General features: G+C 36.7%; 1 protein-coding gene across 7 annotated transcripts in view; it reads right to left on the bottom strand.

Moving 5' to 3' along the window:
* The window catches only part of LOC139131294 (calcium uptake protein 3, mitochondrial-like), a 98,438-nt gene that overhangs the window by 2,683 nt on the left and 84,128 nt on the right, over positions 1-11,627 (bottom strand). For 2 of the 7 annotated variants that reach the window (XM_070697287.1, XM_070697293.1), the window contains exons 6-12: positions 10,379-10,471; positions 5,138-5,226; positions 4,836-4,875; positions 3,947-4,099; positions 2,371-2,479; positions 1,269-1,358; positions 206-273 (exon numbers count right to left, since the gene is read on the bottom strand). In XM_070697287.1, coding sequence (XP_070553388.1) covers positions 206-273; positions 1,269-1,358; positions 2,371-2,479; positions 3,947-4,099; positions 4,836-4,875; positions 5,138-5,226; positions 10,379-10,471 — 642 coding nt within the window. Of the gene's footprint in view, positions 1-205; positions 274-1,268; positions 1,359-2,370; positions 2,480-3,946; positions 4,100-4,835; positions 4,876-5,137; positions 5,227-7,404; positions 7,417-10,378; positions 10,472-11,627 lie in introns of all 7 variants that reach the window. The other 5 variants (XM_070697289.1, XM_070697291.1, XM_070697288.1 and 2 more) reach the window with 5 other exon arrangements.

Below are 11,627 nucleotides of genomic sequence, written 5' to 3'. Positions count from 1 at the left end.
TTTGCCATGCCTTTGGGATATTAAACTTGTTGAGTGACAGCGGTGTCAGTATGAGACTTGTGAAGAATGTGCTTTAGGATGGATACAATATAATGGGAAACTGTGACTGCAGACTGTGAGGGCGCTAGACAATGTGGGATATGCGTCACAGAATACTACCCAAGCTATGTGACATAAACTTTGGAGAAAATTGTCAGCAGCTTACCCTACATCCCCTGTGTACTCGGTCTTTCATTACTCCAATAAATTCTTTGTGACTCAATTTTCCATCACCTGTTCAAAAAAAGAACACTGAAAGTTATATATAGGTCCTTGCATTCAAGTGTGATCAAGATTATTTATAATGAAACGACAATAGATCTGAGTCTATTTACTAGAAATCTTTTGATTAAGAAAGCGGAAAAGTATAATTTTGGTGCCAATTTTATAAAATGTAAACATACCAGTCTTGATGCTTGAATCATGACTGTTTCTTCAAACTCACATGAAATGTTCTTTATACGCTTAGGTATTCACAACACCAAAAGGAAATTGCCCTCATTGTCCTGACCATGTAATTCACCGCATGTGGATTTATGAACATGATATTTTAAAGCAAAATTATGTCATGTTACATGACTAGTTTCAGACTTTGAATTCATTCTTTTGTGTTGCTAGACACTTAACTATGCACGGCACTATTTGTTCGCACAGTACTTTGAAGTTGTTTTCTTGTAAACATCAGAGGAAATTGACCAGCTTTGGAGAGTAATTTTAATCAGCACAATAAACAGCAGGACAAACATTGCAATGGCCACACCCAGTAGGTGTGGAGGACTAGCTAATACCTTACCTGGAGGACTCCCTAGCTAATATGTTACCTGAAGGACTCCCTAGCTAATACCTTACCTGGAGGACTCCTAGCTAATATGTTACCTGGAGGACTCCCTAGCTAATATGTTACCTGAAGGACTCCCTAGCTAATACCTTACCTGGAGGACTCCCTGGCTAATACAGTACCTGGAGGACTCCCTAGCTAATACTGTACCTGGAGGACTCCCTAGCTAATACCGTACCTGGAGGACTCCCTAGCTAATACCTTACCTACAACTGCTGCTGAAATTTAACATGCAATGTCTGTACATATTCTATATACTGAAGGCACGAACTTTCTATGAAATTGTATATGTTTTTAAAAATTGTGAAGCTTGTTTTGGAGATAAATTTTAATTGTCAACATAGCCTTTTCAATGATCTTAATTCATTCAATATTGCTCAACGTTACCTACCATCTTTATCAAAGATTTGAAAGACTGTATTTACAACATGTGGCGCTATGTCATGTCCAGTGGATATCTTCACAGCTCTCTTGAATTCCGCTGTGAACAAGAAAGAAAATACATAGAAGTTTTGTTAAAATAACACATGAATTTTATCAATAAAAACCATACATCATACATAAACCAAAAACAAATATTGATATCAACAATTTACAGACAAAAAATGTGCAGATATAGTAGTGGGCAAACAGCTTAGATATATAATGGAAACATGGTTCTACACTGGAATGAAAAGGATGCGAGGTGTTCTGCAGACCAAGTACGCCCAATTAAGATCACATGATGGTGACATAATCAAACCCATGTGTAAGAATGTTTTTGGAAATACACATATTTCTATGTGCGTTTGTGGACATGGATTTATTTGTACTGTGGCCCATTTGAATTCAGGATTTAACCCATTAAACAAAGAGAAATGCAACATCACAGACAAAGACAATATACATTGTATATGGTCTATACTGTGTGCATTAACACAGAAACACACACACGCACACACACACACACATTCGCACTTGTACATGTCTACATATGTACTTCTACAGCTATTAATAAATGACTGACAACACCCTTAAATGAAGATTGTGAAATAAAAATATGTGAAATTTGTTAAAGTCTAGGAAGTGAACCTTGAGATTCATGATCGCCCCGGTACGGTGTCCACAATTAACACTCACATTCTCTTGTGTTCTTCCCAATCTTGTGTTATTTCAAAATGAGAGGGTATGGGATTTGTAGGACTGATATACAGAGTATAAGACTAAACACTGATGATAGGTTTGGTGAGCATCATATTAATGAATGATAATAGCACGGGAGGGTATAGGGCTTTGAGCATGATACTGTGCAGTGGCCTGGAGGGGGAAGAAATGGAAGGGAATGAAGCTGAGAGGTGGCGGTTGGAAAGGGAGAGAATGAACATAGGGACTGGAGGGGTTGGAATGGGAGGGAATGAACAGCAGACTGGAGGAGTGGAAGGGTAAGATCAGACAGACTGAATGGTAAGGCAGACTGCGTGACAAGACCAGGATGGAAAGAGAGTATGACTCACTTTGTGATATTGGTTGATTGGCAATGGTGTACATCCTCATTGCTATGGTGAAATCATCCAGTGTGTTCAGAAATTGACAGAAATCTTTATACTCTTGAAATGTGATGCCCTGCAAGAGGAGGGGACATCTGTTAAAACCAATCAATCTAACATGTTCAGTTTATAGGTATGTCCATATCGTCAAGTGTTTTCTGTCTGGTTATTAAGATTAGACAATTGAAAATCAGATATCACTGTTGACACACTAGAATATGATAAAGCTTTCCCAGTGAGTGAGACTAAATTCTGAATGTCTAGGGATAACATATAAGGTGCTCAATCATTGACTTATCAAAAGTAAACAATACACTTCTTTGACATATTGCCAAATATGAGGACTTGTCAGATAAATCCTGTTTATATATTTTAGGATCAATTCTATAGAATAGTCTTCAAAGCACTTGGAGACTACTCACTGTTCTGTGTCTTTTCAAAATAGTTTCATTGATATCTTGGCATTCTAGGCCATTCCAAGAAGATTTGGAAAAATTCTTTCATTGTGTTAGTCAACTTATGTATTTAAGGATAAACTTACATGTGCTTAGACAAAGTTTCTATTTATGTGTTTGTATTACTGAGTGGTGCAGGTGTATGTTTTTTTCTTCAGATTTTTCAGTTTGGTGTTAGATGATCTCAAATATTAGCAAACCCAGTGGTGAGAGGTATCAGACCACAACTACCAGTACCTTTTGGCCCTGACTTGTGTATTTGCCATTCTGACAGTCCAGTTCTATTACAATCATGAAGAATGCAATCAGGCCAAACAGTCTGTATGTTAAGATAGGATGCACCTCAATGACAGATACTCACACTCTCAAATCATTTACAATACTCTCCTTAGTTATATGCGTGTGTGCATTCATCTTGAAGCTCTTGCAGGAAATGAAGATTTGGCTTAATTTGGTTAAATTTAATTTTTCCACATAGAGTTAACACTGGGTGGTGGCCATTTTGAATTTATGATGTCGGTAAATGTTAGGTAACTTGTTTCTTTACAAGCAAAACGTGCACGGTGACCCCTGATTTTTATTCTTGATTTTGAAAGGGAATGGTTTAAAGTTTCCTGAGGAAAACTGGGGTTAAAGTTTCGGTCTTTCAGATTTGTGGTACCTACTATTTTACACCAGATTGACTGTGGTTGTAGTGGGTCCACAGACATTTGAATGGATTTGCCAACCAAAAAAAGCACAGCAACATTCCTCAAAAACACACAAAACTGCAAAATTTCTGTGACTACAGTGATGTTAGCGGGGTTGATATCCCATCATGCCACTGCAGATGATACCACTGGCTGCCCTGAAGTAGATCTCCCAGCATGCAACAGTGCACGGTACTCATTTGATGCCCGACATGACGGCCTGGCATGCTGTTATGAATGTCACTGGCAGCCAACACTGATATCCCAGCATGCCACAATGGATGGTGCCATTGGCTGCATATACCTGATATCCCAGCATGCTAGAGTGGGTGAGTCCATCAGTTGTCTATACCTGATATCCCAACAAGGAGGAGGATATCGTTAAGTTTTATACATTACATTTTCAGCAAGTACCTCTCCGTGGCTAATTCTCTTTCGAAGTCTCTGCAGGTACTCTTCCTTGTCTGCAGTGGCAGCGTTGGTGTATCTTAGCAGTATCTCGGCAAATTCTTCCTCGTTGATGACCGGCATTCCCTTAGAATACTGCAGGAAGTGATGTCAGTCAAGGAAATTAATAAAGTATCACACAAGTCTGATAAAACCTCAAAAACTACAGACATGTAACACTGACACATGTTCGAATTGCATTTGTCGTGTGAGTGAAATACACTGGTACTTGTGCATGTGTAGACTTCTACAACACAAACCGTCTGTTGTGGAGACAGCTAAGTAATTCTCCTGTAGGCCGATCAAATGCAAATTACAAGGTGAACTGTTTGTTTCATTCATGGGCACACATCTGCAAAGTCTTTCTTGTGGTATTTTGGAAAAAAGATCAGAGTTACTGAAGTCTCAAAATTTAATGTGTCTTTCCTGGATGCCATTCACAGAGTTCGTCCTTTGTTCTTGCAAAATTTTTACATGTAATACCTTAAACTTAACAAGTGTAAAATACAAATTGCTGGCTGAATTGTGTTCTGCTGTGTATCTCATGTGTGTACACGTTTTTCAGTTCCTTGCATGTTCAGTGAAGAATGGGTCATGCTTGTTTGGCAGTAATCAAATTTCACAGCTGTGATAAATAACAATCTGTGTAGGCAATACTAACAATTTGAAAGAGAGATAATTGTACAAGCTGTCACCTGAAAATACAGCCTACGCATGGCATACTTCTAGAACACCGATAATTGTTGACAGAACCCTTGACCTACATTTGCTGTGTTTTCAATGATCACAATATTAATGATATGATTTTGATTTAAATTGGCATTCACTCATGAAAGGATATTTCAAGTTCAAGAACTTCTGCCTGTAGATTGTCCATGAACCTGAAAGTAGGAAAAAAAAATATATATATGAGTTGAAGAAACATACTATCTCTCAGGTATCTCAGGTATTCCAGTATTTCAGAATGAAACGATACAATGAAAGAGATGTAAATATATTTGTCTTATTCTGGCCTGTCTTTCTGACAATCATGTCCTTCTCTGTTTTTGATAATAAACAAAACGCAAACTGATACCCTGGTTGATTTGTGCGCGGTAAATAAATCAGTAATTGCAATGCACTGAGTCTGTGGAGTTGCCTTACTTGAAGAAAGTTTTGAAATCCAGGCAATCCGTCCCCTTGCTCCCAAAGAGATGAATCATCAATGTTGTCTTGGGTGGTCCTTGAATAGACTATGGAAAGCAAGAAGAAAGAAACAAGTGGTTCAAATCTGAACAGTCAACAGATACAGCTCACGCCACACACAAAAACATTACGTGCTTGAAGAAAGAACAAAGCAAGCTGTAATTACAGTTAATCACAACCTGAAAGATAGCATGTGCTTGTATTTTGTGATGTGTGTTGAAATTGTTACGGCATGGGTATTAGCTTATAGACAGTTTATGAGAAAGTTGATACAGAAGTTTTACATATAAATATTGAGAATGCTATCAACATCAAAATCTTTAAGTATAGGTATCTTGTGTAGCACTAAAATACCTTGAACAGAATAAGAATGTCAGTACATGGAAATGTGAGGAGCAACGACTCTTGAGAAAGAGATCAGAAATGAACAATGTGAAGGTAGTAATGAACTGAAAGTGAATTTTCAAATTCAAATGTGTCATGAATTGCTACATCTTACGAACACAACTTAATTATCACCAATGGCAATGAAAATATTACATTAATGTTTTGTTTGTATGACTATAGATGATACATCATGTCTGTCTATGGGTAGTAATGTCATGTCATGATTTAAATGGCATAATAGTTTGTATTAACAGTGATAGCTGTTGAGGAATGTATGGCAGAAAGTTACTATATAGCCCCATTTGACCATGTCAGATGTGTGTTCCATTGTGGATGATTTCTGATGCGTGTTGTATGTGTGCATTTTGGCATCACAGAAACCTTAGCGTGGCTTCACACACACACAGTTTAACATGGTGTAGGGCATCCAAGACTGAATACAGTGTTTATGCAGCCATTAGCAGAAGACTGAAAGCAGCATACGAAGCTTCTACTGGTTTTCTAACACTTATGCACATAGAACATAGTGCAGGCAAGAGTTACAGATTCTCACTAGCCTGTTGATACCTTTCCACTGCCAAGCTGATCTGAGCAAAAATCAAACCACAAGTGTCTGTAGGAGTCTTTACAATGACAGTTTTCACCTGAATGAACACACACTGATTATTTTTAAACCACTGAAATGACCATAAACATGAATGGCTATCAATTGAATATTTCTTCAAAATGAAAATCAGTCTAATTTTTAAAAATCTATTTTAATTGGCAGTGACAAGGTACAAACAGTGTGTGTAACAACGAAAGAAGAAAAACAGAATTAGACAGGACAACTTGCAGTATGATCTTAACAAAGAGAATAAATGAACACTCCTGTACTTTTTATCTTATATGCTGGCACTTTGCTTTGTAATTTCCCAAGATTGGAATTTTCAAATTCTTATGTCAGCTTCATCAGTTATTAGTAACAGTTTTCTGCTGAGAAGCAACTACTTGATATAAATGGACATAATCTGTTGAAAATAAGTTTAATCTGTTAAAAAGTGTTTCTATTTGTCTGGCAATTACCAATATTTACAAGATATGGTAAGCACAAACATATATAACCTGGACAGATTCTTGTTGCCAAACATCAAGGTACCGATGAAAATTAAAATCTGGGATGGGAAAATCGGAGTGCCCTTACAAGATTTCAGTAATTTTAACACTGTGAAAAAGATTCTATTAATGCTATTTGCTAAAAGATCAGCATTTACTGAAGCAAATTCTTCTATGAACTTGACAGAAACACGGCTGAGGAGAGGGTTAGCTAAAGAGATGTACCGGTACAGAAAAGACTATCGATAGAATACTGAAAATAAAATTGATCAGGGCTCGAAATTATTTAGAGTTGGTTTGACCAGTACATAATCATTTCTTTGTCAACTAGAAGCATATATAGGTAGATTTTTCAAAAGCAAGCAAAACAGCTGTGCCAGGAACAATGTGATCATCCATTTTTTGAAAACATACAGAAATGCTTAAAGAGAAGTGATCTTTTCACATTGCAGTACATCAATCTGTTTTCTTCTATTTCTCTTGTTTGAAGTCAAATATTTGAGTACCATAAAGCGCACATTTGACTAGGTAAACAAAGTTGATAAATTTCGAGCCCTGAAAAGCATGTTGAACATGTTAAGTGTCTTAGACACAAAAATACTGAGAATGATTCTTAAAACAATAAATGTCAACCGCACGATATCACTGGACAGTAAGTGTTTCTATGCACACCACATACGACTATTTTTTCTACTCAGTCAGAGATGCCAGCGCAAGCAAAAGATAATTGTTGTCATAGATACCTGTCTCTGGAACTGAAATTTACGAAAGGGAGATCAGACCCGACCTTGGCAGAAGTAGTAAGTGCGATCGATCATGTGGAACAAAATGAAAATGTATAGAAAACAAACAAAACAAGCATATTAAAAGTGGTTTTTAAAAAAAGCATGCATATACATATTAGAGAGTGTACCTTCAAAGTATATATTGTGATGATTGGGTGTAGAGACAAAAATACACAAGATATTGAGTCAGTATATTTGTAAGAACTATGCAACTTCTACGCAATGAGAGTGGGTTGGACGGTGTGTCTCACTGCCTGCTACATAAGTCTATGGCTTTTGCAAAAACCTTGCACTCAGCTTTTGTTTTCTGTTGATAAGCATGATTACATGAAATGCACTTGGATTCAATCATAAATTATTCAAACTGTGCATGATGATGAAGAGAAATTCCCCCTCAATCACAAAATAGCGATGTCTTTCTGTAACACTTGGAACGTACTTTCATTTCTCCCTCTCACTCATGGAATTCTGAGGTCTGTGCGATTGGGACCTGCAACTTGCTTCGTTCAACCTATATGAAAAGAGGTGGGTGTCCCAAAACCACCTTGATGGCAGTACCCTTACCTCAGAACTTGAATTTTTCATATAATGTAATTTATTCAGGTAACACAATACAATACTGGAAAATGCCAAATTTTCTTGTGCAAGGATGCACCTATATATGATATGCCTTTGGTACACTCACCAACAGATATAGAAAACATTTTTTTGAAAGAATCTCAGCCTAAATACTGTTGTCACTTAATTCTTTTTAAACACTGAGCTGTAGTTATTAGCTGCTAAAATAATAGCAGAGTCAGATTTGGATGTCTATAATAACTGGATACCTTTTTCAGTTAATATGATTCTTACAGAGAAGTCTGTTTTTAACATGCTGGTCAGACAAGCGGTGCATATGGTGATTCACACTAGAGATGGTGGGATGACTTTTATCAGATACAATACAGTGTAATGGGTGCTGGGGTCTGTCCCTTTTATGATTTTGCAATAAAATTTGACATTCTGAATTTTGGCCAACATTTGTCGCACAGAACTTCAATTACAAAATGCACTGTTATCACTACACACAGCAGTGTGTATAGCACACACTGTGACACATAGGGTGATACACTGGCTATTTTCACAGAAAGAGAGAGTTGCCATGATATTTTTTGCATCATCTTACTGATGTGCTTTCTTGAACTGGTGATGAGTGATTCGGAAAATATAGTCCCCATACACTATATGCTACACAATGTTCATGGGTTTTTTAAGTTTTTGTACAATTAAGTGTTATTTTCAAAAAAAAATCACACAGAATCTGACAGGATTTTTCAACAACACACCACCAGCGATTGCCAGAGCAAATTATCTAGACCATAGTTGACTGCTGTTCAAATTATGTATATGACTGCGGTGAAACAGCTTGTGCAAAGTGCCTGAGTGGAAAATACATGAGATGCAAGCACAGCAATATTTGAATGTGATAAAATTGACCAATTTGAACTGCGCTTGGGAGACAGGTGCAGCACGTGTGAAGATCAGAGGATACAGATCTCAGAAACAGGGTTTCCCTGGAAGGGTATCTAGCTACGTGCTGTAAAAATCAATAATCTTGGGGTTTTATTTCCATTTCAATGTTTGAGATATTTTCATTGGGATTTAAATTCACTGATATGTCTGTGAAACAACAGAATCCAGCTTTATTGACAGATTTTCACTGTGAGTGAGTTTGACAGAGTTCAACTATCAGGGACAATATTGAAATAAAAAATCAAAAGTGAATAAATATTCACCGGGCCAGTACTGTAACTTGTGATACTTTTTCCTATTTTGTTTTGAATCTCAACTATATTTCCTTGTTCTACTCCCCAATATAAGTTGAGACGCATGGTATTAAGCTTGTCAACTCAGCCAGTACATATATACTGCATTGCTACTGTTGGCAAGTGAATTCTGGTCCAGACCAGAATTCACATGTAAGCAATGACAGTGCACTTTACATGTATAGATGTTGTGTCTGCAATTAAAGCAGTAGGTTTTTCTGCATGCATTGGGAAGTAGAACAAGAACTTGAAATCGACTCACAAAACAAAAATGGCGAAAAATATCAAAAACTACGTCTTTTACAGTATTCCATCCCCATTTGTAACCCCAATGACTCCCTAGTGTTCTAGTCATTGATAGGAAACTTTGACCTGCCTCTGCTAATCTCCACTTTTTCCCATAGTGCATTGCAAATAAAGAAGTATGGTACTATTGCACTGAAAACTAGAATTCAAAGAACAGGAGAGAGCCGACGCAATATACCTACCACACATATAGATTTACAATCACCAAGATATGTAAATCCAATAATATCTTTTTACAGGGGAGAAGACATTGTTTTCATTAGTTCTAAAATGACAAAATTTCTACTGCTTTGAGTAGACACATCACTTGTTTTACAATTTCTATTTTGCACATCTTACCAAGTGAGCACTTAAACTCCTCCAAGGTAGCAAAGCTTAGAGCAAACACCGTCAGACAGTTGAGAAATAAAAACAGTAAAGGAAATCAGGGCGATAGGAAAGAACCACATCACACCAAGCAGAATGTTGTAGAAAAAAAAACTTAACACGCACAGTTTTAGACAGACAAAAAAACAGCCAGTCCTATGAGATCATCACACAGCAAAGACGCATTATGACTGTCTGTTGCAAAAAAAATCTTACATTGAAACAGAATGAAATAGCTGATTATAGAAACAAAGAGGACAGCTTAGATATATGCAAAGCTTTGCCAGAACCTAACATTAGACTATGGCCAGTTAGGCAAACATGTACGTCTAAAAGGCTTGTTGTGCGTGTGAAGGAGAGAATGGCGTGTAATGCATAAGCCACGGTGTTTGCACTGAGGTTTCTACGTTGGAGGCTTACGTGCTCACTTTAAAATCGTCAGTGAGAATACATACGGGTTCTTCAGAGTCGGGAGACAGGTATTTTGATACTAAACTCACGCTTTCGCCAGATTCGTCGTCAGTTTTCTTCCCAAAGATTTCTTCAACCTGAAACCACGAGCAAACAAGGATGGTGAGAAGTTTGACATATGAAAATGCAATTCGTTTTTTTTTTCAAGCAATTTTGAATGGTTTGGGCCAAGATTTCAAAACCCTTAGCTGTAACTTTAGGTGTATTTCACAGTTCCGTTCTTCAGTTAGTAACGTACGCTTTGATATACCATAATCCAAAAGGTACGTCAAAATGTCTAGTGTGTTCAACTCATTAATACAGCTTTTATGTATTTAATGTTCAGTGTTAGTGTTTACCAGTGAATTTTTGTCCATGCAAGAATTCATTTGTCAACAATATCATTGTTTATCATATAATCATGCCAATATCGCTTCTTCCTAGTGACCTTAAAAGTAAAATTTTAGCTGTGATATTTTACAGTAAACATTGAGATATGCACCATAAACCTCATCAGTTTTGGAATGTTCCCCAAGTATATTTGCAGTTTGAAAAATTTAAAGCAAATTTAAAAACAAAATGGCTGCCACTCTTGGCCTACGACGCGATGTTACCGACATAAAAGTTTGAAGGGCTTTGAGGAACAAGGATTGTTTGGGTAGATAAATACTGGAATAATATATTGAATCTTATAAAGTTATCCTGTGGTTAGTGCAATAAAGTTCTTGTAATATTTAGACAAGACGATTTAGATTAGATGATTATTACAGGAAAAGAATAAATATATATTGCAGCATGGGTATATCTACCAATAAGTCAATCAAATATACTGTTTAAACATTATTTTAATTTTTTTCTTTTTTAATCAGACTTTTACGTTAAATGACTCAGCACAATCTAAATGAGCGAAACCTGCAATACATGAGTTGGTGTTAAGTAAAGCCTAAAGATTTAACGTTTTGCCTATCATTGTTACAGTTCTGGGCATGCGTATATGATAAATCTGTTATTACCCAATATGGTTCACATATTTATAATGTCTAGTCTGGATTATTGCTACAGTCTGTTGTATGGTACTGGGAAGATTAAGCTTGGACAACTACAATCACTTCAAAATGCAGCCGCTTGCCTTGTCTCTAAGATTCAGAAATTCGACCTCGTCATAAAGTGTTTATCTACACTAGCTACCTGTCAAAGCTAGCATTCACTTCAAAAAACTTTCTGACAGCTTTGGAAATAGTTCATCTTGTTAAA

Source organism: Ptychodera flava, chromosome 4 (assembly GCF_041260155.1).
Source record: "Ptychodera flava strain L36383 chromosome 4, AS_Pfla_20210202, whole genome shotgun sequence".
Classification (NCBI taxonomy): Eukaryota; Metazoa; Hemichordata; class Enteropneusta; family Ptychoderidae; genus Ptychodera; species Ptychodera flava.
The sequence above is the reverse complement of the archived record's forward strand: the minus strand, read 5'-3'. Positions and strand labels throughout refer to the sequence as shown.